Source organism: Arthrobotrys flagrans (assembly GCF_004000055.1).
Source record: "Arthrobotrys flagrans strain CBS H-5679 chromosome Unknown unitig_0, whole genome shotgun sequence".
Lineage (NCBI taxonomy): Eukaryota > Fungi > Ascomycota > Orbiliomycetes > Orbiliales > Orbiliaceae > Arthrobotrys > Arthrobotrys flagrans.
In genome coordinates this window covers 258,484-281,100 of record NW_027137550.1, presented here as the reverse complement: position 1 = coordinate 281,100, position 22,617 = coordinate 258,484, and the positions used below count along the sequence as shown (strand labels likewise).

Genomic DNA, 22,617 nt, shown 5'->3' with positions numbered 1-22,617 from the left:
TACTCACAACTCTGAACCGCTGAAAATTGATTCCATTAATGTTGCAAACATACCAGCAACGAAACCTCTATATTGTACGGTCACAGCAGATATCTAGATGGATATGGCACTCAGACTACGTTGTAAAACGAAGGAGGACGAACAATGGAAGAATAAAATCTTGAAATCCGATCGAATGTTTTCATTGATGGTGAACCGCTCAGAAAAACTCCAGATGAATGCAACAAATGCTGAATACTGAATGTAGGGGGGGGGGTATATTCAGATACAGAAAAGAAGATAAGAAAAAGCGAAAAAATCGCTATAAAAATACAATGAAAAGAAGCTGTTCGAGGCAGATGATAGCAGAAGAATGTACAAGTTTAAACTTTAAATTTAAGCAGGAACACCGGGGAAGCCGCTGTTCAACAAAACCTGGCCGCCCCTTGGAACATTGGTACCGGCTCTAATAACACCTTGCTGGGCCTTGGAGATAACAAGGTTCTTCATGCCGGTGGGGTCCAGTCTGAGGTTGGGGTTTAGAACAAGGAGGTCTGCGATCATACCGGTGACGTGGGGGCAAGCCATGGAAGTTCCTTGAAGGGACCTAGTGGCAGTGTTGCTAGTGCTGAAAGTGCTGACAATATCGACACCAGGGGCGTGGATATCAACGCAGTTACCGAAGTTAGAGAAAGAAGCACGGGCATCATCGATATCGGTGGCACCAACGGAGATGATTGGGATCTGGCGGGAGAAACCAGCTGGGGAGGTATTGCAAGCATCCTGGTTCTCGTTACCTGCAGCGACAGAGACGTGGATACCAGCATCTGTGGCCTTTCGGAGTGCATTAAACATGGCCCGGGGGAGACCGTCGCCGCCAAGGGACATGCTGATAACGGAACCTTGGAAGTCAGCCTGGTCTGAGCGCTTTCCATGCTCAATGATGACGGAATCAATTCCGGCGACAATTCCAGCAATAGAGCCAGAGCCGTTGTCCCCGAGCACCTTGACACCAATGATGTTGACGTTCTTTGCAACACCGAAAGTCCTAGAGCCGACTGTTCCAGCGGTATGGGTACTATGGAATGTTAGTTATATTATTCTTCGTTTTGGGGTATTCCTATGTTCCTTACCCATGGCCCTGTGCGTCGTTTGCGCCAGTGCTTCCGTCAACGCTGAAGCCTGATCGGGCTCTTCCAACAAAATCAACGTGATTAACATTGAGACCGGTATCCAAAACGTAGACATCGACACCAGAGCCGGAAGCCTGATCAAATCGATACTTGAAAGTCAAGTCGGTGTCTCTGCGGCCATTAGCCACAACGGTTTCGTCGCTAGAAATTCTCTGAAGACCCCATGGGGCAGTGCTCTGCTCAATGAAGACCTGTTGGCCGTTCTGTCTCTTAGCCAAAGAGCTCAACCTCAAGCTCTCCTTAACAAGGCTTCGAGGCATGTTCTCTGGCTTCGAGGTCGATGGCATAACAGCAGCCTTATAGATGATGTTCTTCTCAACGATGGCGACATTCGAAAGAGAGAACATGCTAACACCCGTAGACTTCTTCATACTTGTGGTAAAACCTCTTATGCTAGTACCGAAAGTCGTTGCCTCAGTTGCATTATATCCCATCTCTGCGAAAATCTCAGCCCAGGGTCTGTTTTCGCCCTCGGCCATGATAACAACGTAATCATCGGCTGCATCGTCATCTTGAGCCTCAATATCACCAACTTGAGCTGCCTTTACAGCTGGCTGCTCGTCAGGCTTGAACCACCTAGCACTGACTTCGTTGGAAGCGGTAGGAGCGGCGAAAGAGGATGGAAGAGCGGCGAGGAGGAAGGTGGTGGAAATAAGAGCAAAGGACTTCATCTTGAATAATGTGAGTCGATCGACGACTGATAATAAAAAGATAAAGAAAGAAAAAAGAAACAAGATGCTATAATGAAAAGTAAAGATTAGCTACAGAACACGAGAAGAGTCCAGCCATTTGCTGGTGGTACCGGCACCGCAGGATATGAATCTCAAAAAGAATCTAGGCGAAGTGTCGATAAGGATAAGCTCTTACATTTTATATCAGATCTAAGAGAATGCAAGACTCCGATAAATGGCTAGAAAAGGCGCTGCCTCTTTGTCCTGTTAAAAGTTACAATAAAGAATGATGGCTGTAGAACCGAAAATGGACAAATCGCACAGCGATGAAATTATATAATAACTTTTAAAAAAGACTGAAGAGGTAGAACGAAAGAAGAAAAGAAAGAAAGCACGACTGGCGTGTTGAAGTGAAAAGATGATTGACCGAGGAATGCAGGCCGCTAAGCTTGGTGGTGGTGAAGAAAGAATGAGATGATGCAGTGGGATCTACCAGCCTTTATGTATTGGATGCATGTTACTCCGTACTGCAAATTTCAGATAGGAACATTCGAGTTTACTTGCCTTCGAACGTTTTGTTTAGCGTGGGGCTCATATCGAAACCCTCCGGCTTGGGGTGCAAGGTACGTGGCTGTCGACATTCCTGCTACAAAGCCGAGTCCCGTACCCCTGTAAGCCTATACTAGACGACATATTCAGCAACTCGTCGCGATTTAGCTACCTTTGGGAAATAACCACAAAAAAAGCCAGCGGAAGATCAGATGGCGTTTTGCATTTACGACGGGCAGGGTCTGGAAAACAATCGTTGTGAGGTTCGTAATGTTTGCGAGCGCTCCTACTGGAGCAGGAGGATAGTGGGAGGATTCTTGGGTAAGTGCTTCAATCGAGGATATCCATGGATCTTACTCCAAAAGTTTCAAAACGGTAACGAGTCTATCGAATCAGTTCCCTTCCGGCATGGGGAAGGTAGAAAAACAACCGCACTGTCCCCATATCGTAGTATGTGTGGTGGTGTCATTGGGCGAGGTTATCAGAAGTCTCGACATGCATCCCCGGCGCCGGCCAGCCCAGTGGAGGAATGCAACTGGTGTAATGAACCGCCTGCTTTGTGGTGAAGGGTGTACGTCTGCCAATGATGGCTGGTAGTCGTGTTTTCTGAATTCTCCGACCTCCTGTATCAGCATTTGGTAAACACAAGTTGCTCAAGCAGCTGGCCCCTTGCCTAGTCATCTGAATCTTCAATGGTGTGACGTTCCTCGTGTTCCTCAGACCCTTGGTGAAACTCAAGCGAGCATCCAGTCGGACTCTTGGCACTGCATCTGCGACAGATTGGCTCGTTTGGGGACATGGTCCGCAGCCTTACTCCGCAAAAACTGTTAGTTAGGAAAAATTCGTCAGCACGGCCACATCCAGTCCTCGGGCAGTCAAGGCGAGCGGTTAGCTAGTGTTAGCTCTACTGGACCCTCGAGCTTAATGAGAAATCCTGAAGTTAGGCAACCCCTCACTGTAAAGAATATATTATTTTTTAAGCTTCTTTTTATCGAATTGTCTAATTAGCCATCGGACTTCCCCTTTCATAACGGCGGGCAACTTACCATTGAAACCGCAGCATACGGCCACAAGCACCGCTGACAATAGGTATAGTAGTAGCCAATAAATGTCTCTGTGGTTTCATATCGTCTCGTTTGATTCGAAGCAAGCTGTGTTCGACTATTCCTTGTTAGTCGCCGCTACACGAACCCGGCCGGATATTGTTCTGTTCTAGAGCCATTCGCACTGCGAATTGTCGCGGGAGAAAGGGGTAAAAGCCATCTGATGATGTTTCCCACCTGGCCAATGCCACCGAGCGGATATGTATCCGAACCCCAGCGTTGCCCTTCCGACTTTTTGTGTGCTCAGAATGCATAAAGAAACAAATGTATGTTTAGATACATGTATGAATTGCCTGATTTTAGTTCGATATGGTATCTCTACTCTTTGACATTAGATTGACACTTGATTCTATTAATACATATATCGGTATGGCCGCCGGATCTGGATTCAGGAAACTTCTCTTGTGCATGCATGATGCATCTCGGTCATTTCTTTGACCGGTATGATGTCAAAGGTTAAACAAGACATCGCTTTGATCAATTGGGATTTCTTCAATTTCGACACGCCGCAGCAGACTCAAGGCTTGTGGTTTACGTAAATTTACGAGCCCAGGCTTGTGCGACAGTCAAGATTCGATATTGTGTTGAGGGTCGGCATTCGACGTCTCGACAACACAAAGTCTGAAGGCGATGTGTTATATTCGAACTGATGCTCCAGTCTCCGACCCGAAAGTTGTGCTCTCCTTGCCACGTCTTAGAATCATCGCATAAGCACTGTGCCGCTGGCATGCGGAATTTCCCAGAAATCTCGATCATCACCCATGCATAGCTCCAAATCCCAGGTCCTCGGCTAGTTGAATTCTTCTAACCGCGAAGGAACTTGTAAATCGTCACACTGATTCTTACATGGGATTTTACGTCGACTTGATTGGTGTGGAATGCTCGTTTCCCCACCACCAAGATTTTATCGGTACCGAGGTTGAGGTGCTCGGATTTCGGAGCCTCAGCTAACAAAAGCTTGAAAGATAAGCGCCGGCCTTATACAAGCCCTTTTTTCAACCACTGGATTGAAACAATAACAGAATCAACCCTGGCAGTCCTTTCGCAGACGAGCTCCTTTCTTGTGCTATCACATCAATTTTTCAGCCTCAGATAGCTTGCCACGTCAGATTCCTAGCTTCATCTCAAGCTCCATTGATTTGAATTTGCTTTCCCAGCTACTAGCTAGCTTGATAGCTAGCCGCCTCTAGGGGTTGCCATACTTTCATGAACACACTACAGAAGATGAAACCGAAAAGGCATAAACTACTCTGATTCCGGCGTCCTAGTCATATTGGCTTTTTCTCGTTTCCAAATTTTTGGATAACCGCTACGAGATATTTTTTTATCGAGTCATCGCTGACATCGCTAGTTCAATGCGCTTCCTTGTGCATGCAGGGCCGAAATTATACGATGCCCTAGCCCTATTGTTTGTCGTGATGAAGTCTATTGTCTTCCGAGAACTAACTAATGAAATCACAGATCCACCACCTAGTTGCTCTGTATGTAGGTTTCAACTAATGTTAACGCCCATATCTTCCTCTAAAATATCGCCCCTGAAGGGTATTAGAGGTCTGCTTACGAGACAAGGCTATTATTATTTTGGCCTGAATTCGAATCCACCGGTTACCCATTGACTTCAGATATATCATTACCAAAATACTCCAATTATAGTCTCGTTCCTAGACGCCGGTTGGCTGCAAGTGTAATATAGGAAATGAATCCAGTCCCAATACAAGAAACGAATCAAGAAAAACGTAATAAGTGGATTGAATCGTGAACATTATACTAGCTACCAAAAACAAAGACCCACAAGCGTATGTCAGCATGCATGACTTCTACCCGCGATACTATCACATCTACCTGTCCGTAACCGCCCTTCCCTTGTCTTCATACAATCGATCACATTCTCTCAATGAAACAGCTCTACCGATACTCACCATCTTATTCTTCAATCCCGTACTCCTCCCTCCCTCTCCACCCACAACCCATTGATCCCACTCAACCTGCTTCTTCCTGACATGACTTCCCCCTAAGCCACCTTGATTTCCTTCCACACCACCAGAGTAATATACATCCGCGGCACTAACCTTTCCGGCGGTAATTTGTTCATACTCTCTCGCTTGCATTCTCCCAATCTGGTCAGTTGAAGCGTTATAACCCCACGGAGAAGTTGGTGGGGTTATCGTCATAGCGGTCGTCGTAGGATTCGTTGATTATACCCCTATTTTGGAGACGACGGGGAGGTGGCCGAATGTTCGGTGGAAGGCGTTGGTTACATCGCGGTAGTCGAATTGGCAGGGGAGGCCGAGGACCAATTTTTGTATTTTCCCTTCCCGAGTTTCTCGGGGTAGATACTTAATAGATGATGGGTGTGGATGGTTTTAGAATGGGAGTTTCCGGATACAACCCTTTTTTAGATACGTGAGGTTTTGGAGGGTGATGGTGGTAGGTAGTTTGACGATGTAGATTAATGATGCTTGTTCGGTTTTGCGGGGGGTTGAAGCCGTTGGCGGGAATTTGGGGTTTTCTAAGGTACGGATTGGTACGAAGTACATTTAAATGAGTATTTGAAAGGTTTATACGTAAGTATATATATGGTATTCACGGTTTCTAGATGGGTGGTATATAGACATCGAGAGATCGGGGGAGGTGATTACGTCTATGTGTCGATTGAAGGGGTAGAAATTGAAGGGCTACAGTATACATCTACACAAATTTCTTGTTTCTTTGTGTGAGAATCTGCCGGATATGGGTGTGATTTAGTAGAAAAAACGGGAGTTACCGTATTTCTTTCGGGGAATTGGAGTCTAGAAGGAGACGTTGTGTACTCCTATGTCTATAAAAGCTAGAAAGGAGGAGTGTTTTGGCGAGATGAAAACGGAACGGTTAGCAGATGGGTTCAGACCTTAAATGTTTTAAACGGCCGGTAACGGAGCAAATTTAAGTATAACACGTTTCATATCTTGACTTAGGTGGAAGTTTGTCAGTAGTATATCGACAACAGTTTTACATACAAACTTGCAAACCGCAAAGCTGGTGAAGTCGAATTTATGCATCTGAAGCTGGGAAACCGAACTTGCCTAGTCTCGTAACGTACGTAACCGAATTTTCTAAGGTTGTGGTATTTTGCGGATAACCTGTGTTGTTTGCCTCAGAGCTATTGCCAAAGAAGTTGTTCTGTGCCTAATGCATTGCTTGCCCTTTTCTCTGGACGACAATTAGCCATTTCAAAATCATGATATTCGATTCCTACTTCGCGAAGGTTAGGTCGCGGGATCGGGGGATATTGAGGTTTCTTTGGTTTTCTTCTGTAACTATGATTGTAGTCGTATACGGTACATGGAGGTTTATACCAATGTACCAAAGGGATCATAGCTATATGTAATCAAGTTGGTTGTAACACAAGACATTGGCTCTCGTCAGCCATGCATGGGCGTATCATAATATTCGGCTTTATATTCAGTTGACGATATAAAGAAATATTGAAGGTTATGCCGATTGGTATGATTATTAAGCTGGTTCATGACGTGGTGCTGAAGTGATTCGGTGTTGGCCGCAGAGTTTGAATTTTGTGCCGCAGGAATGTATGATTATGTCACGTGAAACGAATGCGGCACTTTTTGCATTTGAGTTTGAGTTTGAAGAATTTTTCAATTCGGCGGTTTGTATCATGAAAGTATCAAAGTTAGAGCATTCGATTTCACCTATCGTGAGATTTGGAGTGTAGAATGAGCCTGGATGTATGTCCTATGGCATAGCGTATATTATTATTCAGTGACAAATAACTAGCGACGATGTGACGTCATAACATAGTAGCCCCCATTTTTGTGGTCAGCGACAGGCCGCTGGTCTTGTCGAGATGTCTTGGTGGTGTGACCGGAATCCCTGATTTGTGGTTCGGTCAAGGGCCTACATCATCCGATTCTGGACTTGCTTGGCCGGCTTTGCGTGTGCTGGGCTGACATACCTATGCAGTATGCGACTAAAGGCTTTCGTTCACTGGATTGAATAATTTTTTGCCTTCGATTGATCATGATAATATTATAATGCTATCAGCCTTTCCATGAGTTCTAGCTGATTCTATTTTTTTTGCTCTTTCTATTCACAGAGGGAAAAACGGCTTTTGCATTGCTCCACTTCCGGATTAAGATACGACACCGATACTCCAAATTCCAACAGGCGGCGCAGAAGCAGAATAACGAGACCACGGATAGCGAATTAACGTTAAATACTGCAAAGGGTTCGGGAAGAATTATATTTAGACGGACCGAATCGAAACGGCTCAACCGACAACGTTTTAACCATATATATATTCTTGCATATGCGTGGGAGAGCAGATATGAGGCCCAAACGACCAAACGATCAGTAATGGAATAATACCGACCTGTTAAGACGAAGTCCGCCGAATCTCTCCGCCTGGGCGAAAATAACAGCTTTCTTACGTCCAGTTAAAAAATTTTTTCTATTTTCTTAATTTTTTGCAGTTGTCGGCATCGGGAATTCGATAATATCCGATATCTTTCCAAGTTGACTCGTGCGATTATAGCTGGAAAAAGGATGCATATGAAGCGGAAGCTGCCGCAACAGCAAGTTAACAGCAACACCTGGACACCGACTAAGCAAGACACCGGATTCTTCGCTTTCAATAGTCTCGAGGGATATAAGTATAACTATCTCCAGGATTCCTTTTTTGAAGATGTTTGATGAAACACCGACTTATCCGCCATCGAATCGGACCAATTCGACTAGTGACGATATGACCCTCACCAATCCGTCCACATCCGTAGCTCCATCGACAAAACATGTCCGCCTCAACTCTCACGATAAACCCGCCACCAATACTACCACTACTAATACGACCCTCAATACTACTACGACATATCTACATACAGCAGACTCTGGACTACCGAAAAAATCTATCACGATAGAAGATTCAAGAGACCTCACAGGGACTATCACAGACGAGAAACCGATAACTTCGCCTATTGCACCGTCTAGCGACGAATCACCTCGAGATGCAAATACAGATGGAAATTCAAATGCAGAGGATACCGAGTCGATACCCGGTATCAGTGAGCGAAGGCCCTCAGTACTACGGCCACCGTTACCCCCACTTCCATTCCACTTACGAGATCATAGGGCTGCCGTAGCCTTTGCTTTCACGGTTATGGTCATCGATCATGGAATCTTTCCTCCTGTTGCATATTTCGCCTTGAAATATGCTACCAACATCAGCTTAACAGTAATCTTTGGCATTATCACTGGTATTTTTGGAGTGGTTTTGGGGATAGAATGCTTTGTTAGATCGATAAAATTGATTTTGAAAAGTCCGAGATTTCGACCGTTGGGCCAGACGGCAAGGTTTGGGGTATTTTATTATCTTCACTTATATTTTGGAGGGTTTCGAATCAATTAAACTAATATATATGGATGATAGATGGACTTTTGGCAATACTCCTTCACTCTCTGCCTAATTATCAATGTCGTCTGCGTCTCTGTCGGCACAGCACTCAACCCTCCCTTCCTAAACCTCATGGCCATGCCGATGCCCACCTTAATCTTCAACATATCCTGGCAACTTCTGCTCTCCGACTTCCTCCACGAAAGAAAATACCGAACCCCATTCCGTATCTCGTCTACAGAAAAAGGCGAGATATGGCCCCGATTCATCTACGTTATCATTGAAGACGTTATTGCCGTCGATTGTAACGGGAAACGGGTGTGGAGACAAGCGTGGAAGGATAGAGTGGAGGCGAGTAAACCTATGAGGGAGACTTTGAAGCGGCTGAGTATGTTTTGGGGCATTGGTGGGATTATGATGAGTAGTTTGTGTTTTGGATTGTTGTGGGGATTTGATAGCGTGAGTGGGAAGGAGGCTGGGTATGCTTTAGGTGAGTTGGACTGTCACTTTGGGTTTTGACAGGTGGTTGGAGGGGTTGCTGATTTGTTGGATGTGTAGGATGGTTATTACCATGGGCGTGGATCATTCCATCGTCGATATTTACGACGTTTTATGTTAAGAAGAGATTGAAGGATGAACGACACTTCTGTCAACGGCACAAAGGGTCGTTTTCGGCTTAAGACACTTGAGACAGCCATGGAGATGGCAGTGCCATGTTATTACGACTTCCGAATACTCTTAGCGACGTTTTTAGTTTATTCGTTTTCAACTGGTATCTGAGGGTCCAACACGGTGAATTGTTGGAAGGTGTTTCCAATCGTTATACGGGCATGACTGCACCTTGTGTTCTTAACGGGTGTCGTTATCCTTTGTTTTCTTTGGGTTTTTTTCTTTGTCTTTCACCTTGGTTCCATGGCGTCGCTTCTTTTGCTTCAATTCATGTTCATTTTGCGTCATTTGTGGTTCCATAAAACGTTGTATTACTAGGTAGCTATGGAGGGTGTGATGTTTGTGGTTTGGGTACTGCTTAGGGTACCTGGCCGTTGCGATTATATATGAATGGTATGATAGGGGAAAAGAATTTCAAATGATTTGAATATATTACTAGGCTTGAACACCGTGACTGAAGCGACTACTATGACATGAAAATAGTAGGATGAATACAGGCTGGAATAGATGATACAGGTGAAACTGGACAGGCAATTACAGAATATGTTAGAAATTTTAAAAAGAGAATATATACAGCAATGATTCATGATAGCAGATACAAACGCTCAAAAAGGACTATACTACTATGTAGAGAGTAGATAGCATACTCGAAACGCGTTATGCTTCAAGTCGACTAGTAGGCAATTGGTGAGAAGTATTTGTAAGGGTCGTCTTCATAGAGCCTTGTTACATTTATTCTCCACGGCCAATCATAACTTTCAACATGACTAGGGCTAAAGGTTGGGCTTGAGCTGGCCTCACTCCATTGTTTGGCAGCGACATTCCCAAAGTACCCAAAGGTCTGATTGAGCTCGCGAGGAGGATCGGTAGTGTTTCCATTCCACAAGCAGCTTCGAGCGATTCGATTTCCATTTTGAAAGAACGGGCCATCCGGCCCTATGGTCGAGGTCGTAAATCCTTCGATGAGAAGATTGAGCCCGCGAACCAACTCTTTGGTCGGGACATCGTAGTCAACTCTGTTACCTCGCCTCATTATATTTGGAATGGCGATAGCGATCTTTACATGTTTGCCGTAATCACAGAAGAACTGGTCGTAAAACAAACCACCTTCACCTGCAGTCCATCTTGTCCAATTTTGGGGCGTCTCACCGAGCAAGTTTTGTGCGAATTTTCGGGTGAGAGTTCCTGACTTGATGGCGTCTCGAGCGAGTTCGAGATCCCTTTTTCGAACAGCGTCCTTGGATTTTTCATCTCCCATTACGCTAGATTCGCACCCCCCTTGTAGCAAAGTGCATGGTTTCGAACTAATTTCCAACCTGAAGTTCCCACAACCCTCCTTGTATTCTTCGTACTTCTCACACCCAGCGAGCCTTCTACCATTCTTACATCCATGATTAAACGCAAAGGTTCCTGGAAACTTAGAAGTACCATTCACTGCGCCGAATGTACACATCAGCTGACGAAAGGGGGGGGTCCAAAATATCTGTTATCCTGTTCTACAGGATTCTTATAATATCTCAGAGCAGCGGCCTCGAACTGAATCCGTAAGAAATTCACCATTTCACTAATCCTGATTCGATCCCCAAGGGCACCAGCATATTGGCTTTCGGTGTTTATTTCTTCGAAGTCACCGAAATATTTGAAACCGCAGATGCTTACCGTCAGGTTTTCCCTGCCTCCACAGAATCTACGGACGCAATCGCCGTCCTTTTCATCCAGAATTCGGATGATTGTGTCGGATGTATTACTAGCGTATATATCTTCGGCTAGGACTCTCAGACTGTTAATGGTAGCGTTGACCGCGGGGTATACATGTTCCTCCAGTTCGCTTTGTGACAGCTGTTTCCGATGTTTGGATATGCCTTGAGGCTCTAGATCGTCGCTACATAAGTGTTCGGGATTAGAAGGGGTGAAAGTAGTTTTTATTAAGTCCCACTTAATATCCGAATCATATTTCAAGTTGGCGCCCCATAATAGATTTTCCTTTTGGAACTCCTTCCCTCCGCCGGCGATGCTTAGGTACCATCCTACCGGTGTGACAAAATTGTCTCCTGTTATATTTGGGTTTGTGGTATTATACTCCCCGACACGGTAGATTTGGACGTTACCCGCATCGATATCTTTAGGGTTTAGACCTGTTTATCAGGCTCTCCGGCGGTATTGTTCCATTGACAGATCCTCCCCTCGAGATCAGATGGGGCGATTAAGTGGTCGTGAATATCTGATTCGATTGTTTGTAATGTACTAATAATCTCCCCCATCGGCGGTGATGATTTTATAGGTGGTGGTGGTGTTGTTAGAATGTAATTTTATGGCGTGGTTTGAGGGGCGAGATGTGAAGGTGGGGCGGTTGGATTTAATTCTGGTGGGTATAGTGAGTGAGGTGGGGATGGTGAGCGCCATAGGCATGGTGAGGATTGGGTATGTGGTCATATCGGCGCTGCTGCTTCTGGATACGAGAGTGCTAGACTCGGTATGCTGGCGGCTGGTCTCGAGGCTACCGCTAGACTGAGGAAATTGTTAATGTATCTTATATACTTAATTATGGTTTATTGGGGGGTATTGTATGAAGAAGGTTGTGAGGTTAAGAGTAGAGGCCGGTATGGATACTTAAAGATTCTATTGACATCGTGGATGTACCGATGGCGAGGCTTGGTATCATAGCCACCCATAGCAAGGGGTGAAGCGAGCCCAGTAGCTTCATTTTTAGGTAATAAATTCGGTGTCCGATAATATAATATAGGTATCCCGCAAGGAAGAAATTGTGTATGATAATCGCAAACCTAAGACACCGTAAAGAAGGCAGCTAGTCCCTAGGATGTATATATTAAGGTATGGATAAGTTCTTATGGAGGGTTTCCTGTAGTCTATGGCCCTAGGGTTATCGTGGCCTGTTAGGTGGGGTTTGGAGTTCGCAGTGCGGGCAGTGTAGTTAACACATTGGTGGTTGGTTCGTAAGCCTTTTTGTTTTACATGCCGATAGGTTTATGCGCACTTTGGAATATCGATTGGGAGTTTGGGGAAACCGTCTAAGCAAAGCCGTTGGTCTACTTGAGGAAGCTTGAGGGATTTGGTTTTAAATTTTGGGGGCTGGTATCATGATATCAAAAGGCTATACCCCTCCCTTCGTGACGTCTGGGTACGAGACCAGGCTATACCATTGTGAAGTTGGCTAGAGCGAGCTGTGTATATGACTAACGGATGAGTGGCGAGATATCTTTTTTTCTTTTCCGAATTCCAGTACCGTAGTGTCTCGAGAGCGAGGTCGCCAGCATCGTGGCTATGGTGTTGCACGTTGTATTCTGTTAAGGGTTTAGTGCTAGTTACACAGGCATACGCATCAAGGATCTGGCTGGGCCGGGATACAATCGGCTTCCTCGAAATGCGCAATTAGCCCGCCCTAGATCAATACCTTCACCTGTCAGTTATATAAAACTAACACGGATTGTGAAACTAACATTCGCATCAGTCGGGTTGGTTGGTAGTCGGGTATAGGACTAATTTGATTCCACCCTTCAATGTAATTATAAGATTCAGATTAGCGAGTCCAGGATACAAAATGCAACACCCAGAAGGTATCGTAATTCCGGTGGTTTTGGTTGTAGAGTAGCTCGGAAAGACGACGGGTGTAAGTTTATCGATACCAGGGACTAGATGCGTATAAGTATGGATGTTAGTGGCGTATGCGGTCGTTTTTGTAAACCTGAGGTTAGATAGTAATTGTAAGTCTTCCTAAGACCGGCAACCCTTTCCCTAGATTCGAAGCTAATTTTTACCATGCTGTTATATTCAGGCGTAGTACTTAAGCACTGCCATTCGGCTTAGTTTCTTAGCCGCTCTATATGCGCATATGCACAGGCGCAGTTTTTCAACTTCGTATTTTAGTATTGCTTTTGAAGGGTGTTTTCCTAGCTATACTGGGTACTCGGTTTTACATCCGGTTCATATTGGTTGCAATAGGATCTTCTAGCCTCGATATCAGAGTAGCCCCATACCTATTCATCGAAAAGCCTCTTTAGAGCATCTCTAGTTTGTCTCATACTCGGACCTGGTCGAATTTCTAGCTAACACAAGAAGAGTCCCCGGGACTATTTCTTGGCTCTATTTGTTAGAATCAGTCTTCTTACAGGACCAGTCCTCTGAATTATATGATGATTTGTTCCTTGGAGTATATACTAACAGCCTTGCGAGTGCTGCACGTGTAGATTTCTAGATCGTCTGTCGCTATGAGACCATCTGTGCCCTGAAAGAACTGATGTCTCCTTATTTAGGTCCTCACTGGCTGGACCGGCTTAGCTACGATTGAATATATAGGTATTTCTGCGTTGTGGGCGTTGTATTTTAGACAAGCCCAAATAGGACCAACACAAATGCGCCCAGACACACGAAAGGGCTGTTTGCCCGTTTCCTTATTTTTATTTTTTTTCTCCTAGAGCCGCTCATCCATCTCTTCCTCTTTCTCACCAACCTCATCGCCACATATCGCCAGCTCGCAACTTAGACCTTCGACCTCTCCAGCCTCACTTCATCAACGTCGCCATCCCTCACTCTCACCCGGCGGCTTCGACGGTCAAATTTCTTATTACGCGTCTTAGCTTGGCCTAAGACCTCTTATTTGTTGATACTAACTTCTAGTATATCTCTGTGAATACTTCTTCGCCTTGCATTGCTCAGCCTTGTCTCATTTGCCAGGATCGAATTTTTAACTTCGACACGATGGATTACGAAACCGATTCCCGTGGAGGTTATGGTGGTACGCGATTTCAAGTTTCATGCGCTTATTACCCGTATTTCGACGCGTCTTACTGACATTTTCCAGACTCTCGCGACAACTACGACCGTGATCGTTCTGGTTCGCCCCGAACTCGCAGTCCCGACAATAATACTCGTATGAGGAGCCGAAGCGCTTCGCCAGGAGGCCGTGCCGATGCTCGGTATGATCACATTCCTCTGTATCCTCAAATGACATCATACTTACACATTATTGTAGTCCCGACCCGTCGGACACGACTGACCGTCGCGACAAGGACGCCTCGCCGGAAAAGGACGGTTCCAGGAACACTGGTACTAACCTTTTCGTTACCGGAATTCACCCTCGTCTTACCGAAGAGGACATTACTCGTCTTTTTGGTAAATATGGCGAAGTTATCAAGTGCAACATCATGGTTGACCCTCATACAAAGGAGTCCCGTGGTTTCGGATTCGTCAACTTTGCGCAGTCCGACCAAGCCGATGCCGCTAAGGACGCCCTTCAAGGAGAGGTCTACGAGGGTAGAACCCTGAGTATTGAAAAGGCCCGTAGAAGTCGTCCTCGTACCCCTACTCCAGGAAAATACTTTGGTCCTCCTAAACGTGGTATGTATTTATTCCAAACGCAGTTTGATTTTGATCAGTATTGACTAACAAGGTCTAGATGATTTCCGACGAGGGCCTCCATCTTACTCTGGTCGTCCGTATGGAGGATCTCGTGGCGGTGGTAGCTACCCACCTCGAGGCTATGAGGAAGACCGTTATTATCGCGGTGGTGGTGGTGGTCGCTACGAATCTCGCTACGATGACCGCTATTACGGCAGCCGTCGTGAGCACGGAGATGACTATGGCCGTAGCGGAATTGACAGATATGCTAGTGGACGTGAAGAAAGGTATGGTGGTGGCCGAGAGGAGCGCCGTGGCGGCGGAGGTGGTGGTTACTATGATCGTGAAGGTGGTCGCCCCCCATATGAAGGTGGCCGTCCTCGTGATGGAGCCCCAGCCGCCGGTGAAGACCGCTACAGCACTGCCCCCGCGGACCCCGCTGGTGGGCGTGGTGGAGCGGAGCGCACCGGTGGTGGTGACCGCGGATATTATGACCGCGAAGAGAGGTATAGCAGACGCTAAATGCAGATGATCCGGTCCATATGTGTGTGAAACTTCTCGTCTTGGATTAGGGAACTATCCGTCTCCAAACACGACAATTCTCATGTGCGGTATTCGCGATTTGCAACCTCTTTTCAACTTGTGTCGGGTTGTTTTACGCCATCCACGCCAGACATCTTGTTACTATCGCCTTCCGCTATTCTTTCCGTTACGGTTTACAGCATCTATACTCGCTTTTTGTTCTTTCCTTTCCGCACTGTAGTTTCATCGTCACCACTATTCTTACTACGGACCCAACATGTTTCCCTCGTCAGCATCTCCGACCATTACGACGTTATCTGCAAAGTTTGCTCGGAAATGGTGAGGTAAACACTGACGTCCTTTGTTTTCTTTTTTTCCTTTCTCCTTGCACATGTTCATGGCTTTTTTTCCCCCCATTCCCCTTTTATTCCTAATTATTCGGTGACGTTGGTGTTTCGGAAAAAGGCTACAAAGGACAAAAATACTTCTCGCTGGCTACTAATGACTCTACTGAATTTTTTCGTCGCATCACAAAACCCACACACAAAAAGTATGGCTTCCGTTTTAATACAATAACCATCATTCTTTATATTCGACGTGCCCGTATGCACCGGTGTTCGACAGTTTCGAGGTTTTCGACAGAAGATGCAGACATGTCAGTTATAACGCGCGCTTCATGTTTGTATTAGTATTACGCTGTTCCTTTCCAACCATGACTCCTATTCTTCCCTATTCGCCAGTCTTTTGCCAAATCAACAAGAATACCTAATACACCCAAATCGCGGTTAATCGATTCCTTTCAGCGGGAGAAGATATTCCAATTACATTACACTGTGTTCGGCTTCCTACGCCTACGGATGAACAGAAAGCAACAACCGTTCGTCGCTCAGATAAAAAGAAATAGCAACTAATTGAACCGACATTTGTCTTTCCGGTTCTGTGATTCGAAGATTCTAGGGCACACGTAGGATTTCAGTTCCTGGCGATGCCCTCTAATTGTACAACTGTGCGACTACTTTTGACCGGCTTTTATCATTGGTTTAGTCAGCTATGATACCTACAACTTCTAAAAGCGTCCCTTGGCCGGCCCACAGCCTTGATCTCGACCTTCTTTGAACACTCCAAATTATTCAAACAGCCAACCCCAAGCAAAACCGTGAAAGAATAGAAATACAAATCAGAATACCAATAGCCTTTAACTCTACGGTGATGCAGCCTTCATCACATTATTTTGAAGGGCACCATTCCTATTTCACGTCAAAAAAGCCGAAGGGCGCTCGGACTGTGCCGTTACGTTGCCTGGACCCGCAAGTTACCTTTATGGGCAAACAGCCGTGCACATATTACCCAGTACATGAAGGTCACCGAGGCTAATGCACACACGGTCTTGACAACGGTCATGGTTGGTACTGTTTCAACATAGTTCCACCCAGTGCCTGGAGTTGTCGGTGAAGCATTCCCTTGTTCAGAATACTTTGAGAGTTAGGTGAGCTCGAGATAAGGGCTTTTTGTAGTTGGATCTTTGCTTGTAGGTAGGCTACAAGGTATCTGCTGTTGTCTTTACAAGTCAGCCTCGTCCAGTACATGCTGTGATTTACAATAATATGATCTTATGTAGACCTGTCTAGGATACTAAGAAATTACCATGTCGAAGTTTCATGATCGTAGAATAGCTATTAGGCCAATATAATTATCAATTACCTGGATATCTCATCGTTAGTATTCCAATATATTTGAATATATTCTGGAAGGAGTTATGGCCTTGTTCCTGGGGAATCGACCGATCCTGTACAAAGGGAGGCTGCCATTGGTTTGGCCTTAGTCTAGCATCAAATTTGGCCTGTATGGTTCCGTATACATAGCCTATGCATCGTGACTTTGACGACGAACCAATGGCCAATATATTAAGATACCTTGCTTGACCGACTACAATCTTTGGTTCCCACTACATCTCTCCAACCTGCAGAGGGTTCTGATTTGAAAAGTGCTGTCTAAAACTCCAGAAATCCGACTTGACATCTCCATTTCCCCTTTACAAGGCTTACGCTTCAGATATCGTATCTACTGTCGCGTACCACGGAGGTTTGTGTCACTATGCTGCCTGAACCGTACGTGGATGCATGTTATCCCTCAGATCCCGTAGATACCTAGGTAGTTCAGTACATACATTACCCGTAATATATATTATCGAATAGATCTAATATGAGCGATAATTGTAATCAGATCTTGATCGATTAGATATGATATCTGATTTGAAGGGGAAACGTGTCGTTTGCGGATGCCAAGGCCCGGCGCCCGTCAGGTCATCGTCGCCACACCTTGCAATTGCCCGGCTGGGACGTCACTCAACACCAACGCCCCAATTTGCCCCATATTTTGGTGGTTGCACTGTTCTGTCAACTCTGGCTTCTATCAATCTGATACATCTCTCATCTCCCCATCATCATCACCAAGATCAACATCTATCCGATCGCACTTCCATGGCTGCCGCCTCGTAGCCTCATTCCCTTCGAATCGAATCCTGCCGTACCCGTTCCCTTCCGTTTCGCTCGCGGTCAACGTTAACTGCCCATCTTGTGGCCAGTCCGGCAAAACCGCCACTAAGCCCACTAGGGCAGCAGTCGCTCTAGACTTACCGTCAAGATGCGTCTTGTAGCTTATGGAGCCGTATGATATTATTCCCTATGTTATATCTCTGCTATGCTGAGTGTTTGAATTATGGCTAACCGGTGGATCCGTTTGCTCTCTAGGCCAGCACGGTGGTGGCTTCAGGTATCGTCTTGAAGGCTTTCCACGAACGGGCCAATTTCTACTCTGCCTGCGTTCATCTTGCTCAATCCAATGCCTGCGTTATGGTTTGTCCTATTTATGATTTTACATATACGAGACCGTTTCCACCTAACTAGAGGTTTTAGATTCTCACGAACTTTGGTTTCTTTTTGACCCTCATGTTTGGCAAAATGATCCAAAGGATCTTCTACGGTCCCCTCCGCCCCGCCGAAGTCGAGCACCTCTACGAAAAAGCTTGGTATGCCATTACCGAAACGTGTCTGGCTATGACTATATTCCGCGACGAATTCCATAGTGGATATGTGATGATGTTCACGATACTCTTGTTCCTGAAATGCTTCCACTGGCTGGGGAGTGACCGGGTCGATTTCGTCAGTAATACCTCTCCTAACGGTCCAAATAATGTCTCTGCTAACAGGGAGAATGGTGGAGTCATATAGATGGAGCAAACACCGCCAGATCGTCCGTATCTCTTCCACGCCCGGCTAGCGAGTTCTTTGATCTCTCTACTTGCTCTCGACATCCTTCTTGCACGACATTGTGTCCTTACGTTAATGCAACTGCCGAAACCGAACATGCTTGTAATGTTCGCCTTTGAATTTGCGATATTAGCGGTTGCCGGCTCTGGCACACTCTTTCGGTATATTATTGCGGTTGTCGAAAGGATTATAACGATACGGAAAACCAGGCAGCATAGGGAAAGAAGAACAAGAGTATTGCAACGAAGAGTCAACAGGGGCCTCATTTCGGAGGAGGAGATGAGGGATACTCTTTTGGAAGAGGAAGAAGCCGGAGAGGTTATTGGTGCTTGGGAAGCGAAGGCCATTTGGTTGTTCAACATGGAAATTGCAACTGGTAGGCTTAATATAGCGTTGTTTGCTTTGAAGAGAAGTTTGCTGACTTTGAACCCTTTTTTCTTGCGTAGACCTTGTGAAACTGTTGATTTACCTTGTATTCTTTGCGATCGTCCTCATGTTCTACGGATTACCGCTCCACATCGTCAGAGACGTCTATATGACCCTCCGGTCTTTTATCGGTCGATGTCGGGATTATATTCGATTCAAGAAAGCAACGACACAGATGAACGTCAAGTTTGCGGATGCAACGCCCGAGGAAATCGAACGCGAGAATGTATGCATTATTTGTCGAGATACTATGAGAGCTTGGAGCGATACACGTGAGGCAGCGGCGCGAAGGCGAACAGAACCGACTGAGTCGCCTTTTGATGAGGAAGATATTCTGGATACCAGAATGAGACCGAAGAAACTACCATGTGGACACGTACTTCATTTGGCATGCTTGAAGAGTTGGATGGAAAGGCAGCAGAGATGTCCTACTTGTAGACGGGCAGTACTCGACGACCCGCCGGCGTCACTAAATGGCCAAGGAGCTGGCGCTCAGAATATTGGGGGCAATGCCCCACAAGGACCTCAACGGGATGATCAGCAGGGCCAGAACCAAGGTCGAAATCCAGCCCAAGGTCCAGCACCTGGACAGCCAGAACAACCTGGAAATGGACCAATGCTTTTCGGGCTCAACATGTTCGGAGGCGGAGGCGGAGGCGGCTTTGTTCAAGCTTTGGCGAGGAACTTGGCTCAACGGCAAAACCAATTCCAACCATTGTTCGACCAAAACGCTCAAGGGGCGCAGCAGAATCAACAGGCACAGCAATTCCAACAGCCAGGACAACCGGGGCAACCGGGACAAGCGAACCAACCTGCACAGCAGCATCAACCAGCCCAGCGGAACCGGCTAACTCAACCGAACCAACCGATTCAAGGCTTACACCCTGGCCCGCAGCTGATGAACAATGATGCTGCCCTGCTTTATACCCGTTTGGCAGACCTGATGAGAGCGACAGTGGATGATATTGTACGACAGCAAAACGCTTGGAATGGGCAAATGTTGCAGCAAGTCGGAGATGTAGCAGAACAACTGAGACAAATTCAGAGAGTCTTAGGTCAGCCTACGTTCGGCGATATAATTGCGGACCACCAGCGTCGTGCGGACGAAGCACGAGAAGCAGCAGGCAGGCCACCGAATTCATTGAACCAGCCAAACACCCCTACGCAGACTAGAACGGACCCGTCTGCGCCAAATGCAAATACTTCTACGCCAGCCAGCATGTCTAATACCAGTCCAGTCCAAGTTGATAATAATAATGACGTCAACCAGGCCTTTCCTCTTGGTTTCCAGCTTCCCCCGGGGTGGTCGATAATACCGTTGTTCCCCGTAGCCCAGGCCCAGGGAGTCCCGGGACCTAGCGGTTATACAACATCTCAACCACAACAACAAGGTGTTGTCTACACTACACCTTCTCCCCTTCCTCACCAACATCAACCATCACAAGGAACACCCACTTCATCAACTACCCACGACCCTTCGATACAATCATCAGCATCATCTGCTTCGAGACCGGACATCAGTCTTTCGGATTCTGGAATTCGAAGACGCGGTGTACAAAGACAATACTCCAACAACCTTCACACATACCACAGCATGGCTTCTCTACGTCGAGAGGAGGCAAATCCCTTTGCTTCATCTCACCAAGCACCTACCTCATCTGCTGCCGGAACCACCGATAGTACCACGGAATTCGCTTCTTCCCCCTCTCCTTCTTCGGGTCTCACAAGGAACCAGCAAACAGCAAACGACGACTTGAATAACATTTCGTCACCACGTCAAATAAACAACTCACACAATCACCACGGAACGTCATCGTCTCCATCCCGTCATGGTTCCATCTCTTCTACCTCTTGTGAAGTACTTGAGCGTCGCCACCGAGATGCTCATTCACCTCGTCCTGGACCCAAACTATCTCCTGCTGGAAGCGTTCGAAGCTCTCTGTCGAATAACAATACCCATAATAATTCTTCTATCACCAATTCTCCAGCTCGACGAGTCTCTTCTCCCATGGGACCAGGTGCAGTTACCGGGAACAGACGTCGTTCCGAACATCCACATCTTGACACCAGTGCAGGGCACGGCCACCCTATCGATTCTACCAATGACCCAACTCAAGGCCGCTCTCCAGTCGAAGAACGTCGTCGTGCATCTGCCGGCGAGATCCTGCTCTCTGAAACAGATACCGCTTGGCCTGTCCCAAATTCCCACTCCGGAAGCGGCCCTACCAGTGAAGCTAGCTTGTCTCCATCTCCATCCCTTCCAGGATCCCGGGTTGGCAGCATCAGACGTAACCGTCGAAGCAGCGGTGCTGGAATCACGGCGGGCACGGCAGCTGGTAACGGAAGCCCGATCGGTACAACGAACATCTTCAATGTCATTCCGAAGAGTCAAGCCAGTAGCACTGTTGGAAGTCCTGTCATGGGACACTCGTTGGGCAGATTCGATCTCGGAAGTCCAACTAGAATAAGCCTTGATAAAGGGAAGGAGAGGGATGATTCCGGAAATGGAGGGGGTGAAAGTGATGCTAAGGAAAGAGGGAGAAGCAGGATTAAGGAAGAGGAGGATGAGACTTAAGTCTCTTTTCTTAACCTTTATCTGATCGCTTCTTTTCCCCTTTTCCTCTGTTTTATTCTACCGTGCTTTTTTACATGGCGTTTATGTTTATGGTCGAGGCGATGAATGATTCCGTTGTTTCTCCTTCATTGTCCTCGGGAGAATATATATTGTTCTCCCGACTTGCCTTTTTCTTTCTATGACTAAAAGCTTGCGAAGAGGATGGGCAAGATTGATTCGACGATTACTAAAACATTACTTACCTTTCATGCATGTGTTATTAATTACTATTAAAAGCGTGAATTCTCTTTTTTCTCTTTTTTTCATCATCGTTCCTTCCCTTACATACCTTGTTCTAGGGTTATGATGTGATATATATTCTACTCCTAACTACTTTACTACCCCCTGTCGACCCTGTTCTATTGTTTGTAGGACAAACTTAACTCGCTACTCGCTCCTTTGAATATTTCTCTCGTGTCAGTTCTTTATTTGGGTTTGGTAGCCTAGGAGCTTAAGTGAAGTGAATTAATGAAGGGGAGACCTATGGGATTGGTTCATCGATATATATAGATAAAAGGTTTTGTTCCTAATAACGGAGTGGTGTATACTTCTGTATACGTGTGACGTAAGCTCGAGGTTAATATTAGCCTCCAGGTCCGGTTCAAGCATAGTGAGGTATAGTATTAGGATTTGTATGTGCGATATGGAATATGATAGAATTTTTTAAACGCGTTGCATTATTAAATGAAAACAGCTGATCAAAAGACTTTCGAGAGACCTCGCGAAGAATATCCCTATATTGAAAGAACGGATCTTACAATTCACCACGAACAAAACCATTTTGAAACGCCTCATTTCGGCGATTCAAAAATAAAACTCGAAACGTAAAATTTGGCGGAGTATTAAAGACTCGAATGTCGTGATAATTATTTCTTAGTCCCAAC

The 22,617-nt window shown here is 46.0% G+C and overlaps 6 protein-coding genes across 6 annotated transcripts; 3 read left to right on the top strand and 3 right to left on the bottom strand.

The window, feature by feature from the left end:
* Window positions 1-375: 375 nt before the first annotated feature.
* Window positions 376-1,843, bottom strand: DFL_003185 (uncharacterized protein; the record flags this gene model as incomplete). Its single annotated transcript, XM_067632086.1, has 2 exons — window positions 376-1,057; window positions 1,113-1,843. 2 exons carry the CDS (start codon window positions 1,841-1,843, stop codon window positions 376-378), a joined length of 1,413 nt encoding a protein of 470 aa, XP_067490391.1.
* Window positions 1,844-5,333: 3,490 nt separating this feature from the next.
* On the bottom strand, window positions 5,334-5,666 carry DFL_003184 (uncharacterized protein; the record flags this gene model as incomplete). The annotated part of the gene is made up of 1 exon (XM_067632085.1): window positions 5,334-5,666. The coding sequence occupies one exon, from the start codon at window positions 5,664-5,666 to the stop codon at window positions 5,334-5,336; it is 333 nt and encodes a 110-aa protein (XP_067490390.1).
* Window positions 5,667-8,034: 2,368 nt separating this feature from the next.
* Window positions 8,035-9,558, top strand: DFL_003183 (uncharacterized protein; the record flags this gene model as incomplete). Its single annotated transcript, XM_067632084.1, has 4 exons — window positions 8,035-8,141; window positions 8,227-8,845; window positions 8,915-9,368; window positions 9,437-9,558. The coding sequence occupies 4 exons, from the start codon at window positions 8,035-8,037 to the stop codon at window positions 9,556-9,558; spliced, it is 1,302 nt and encodes a 433-aa protein (XP_067490389.1).
* Window positions 9,559-10,220: 662 nt separating this feature from the next.
* Window positions 10,221-10,805, bottom strand: DFL_003182 (uncharacterized protein; the record flags this gene model as incomplete). Its single annotated transcript, XM_067632083.1, has 1 exon — window positions 10,221-10,805. The coding sequence occupies one exon, from the start codon at window positions 10,803-10,805 to the stop codon at window positions 10,221-10,223; it is 585 nt and encodes a 194-aa protein (XP_067490388.1).
* A 3,458-nt stretch (window positions 10,806-14,263) lies between these two features.
* On the top strand, window positions 14,264-15,424 carry DFL_003181 (uncharacterized protein; the record flags this gene model as incomplete). The annotated part of the gene is made up of 4 exons (XM_067632082.1): window positions 14,264-14,300; window positions 14,367-14,481; window positions 14,538-14,902; window positions 14,961-15,424. 4 exons carry the CDS (start codon window positions 14,264-14,266, stop codon window positions 15,422-15,424), a joined length of 981 nt encoding a protein of 326 aa, XP_067490387.1.
* Window positions 15,425-18,067: 2,643 nt separating this feature from the next.
* Window positions 18,068-21,694, top strand: DFL_003180 (uncharacterized protein; the record flags this gene model as incomplete). The annotated part of the gene is made up of 5 exons (XM_067632081.1): window positions 18,068-18,091; window positions 18,175-18,279; window positions 18,340-18,585; window positions 18,655-19,069; window positions 19,140-21,694. The coding sequence occupies 5 exons, from the start codon at window positions 18,068-18,070 to the stop codon at window positions 21,692-21,694; spliced, it is 3,345 nt and encodes a 1,114-aa protein (XP_067490386.1).
* Between the last annotated feature and the right edge of the window lie 923 nt (window positions 21,695-22,617).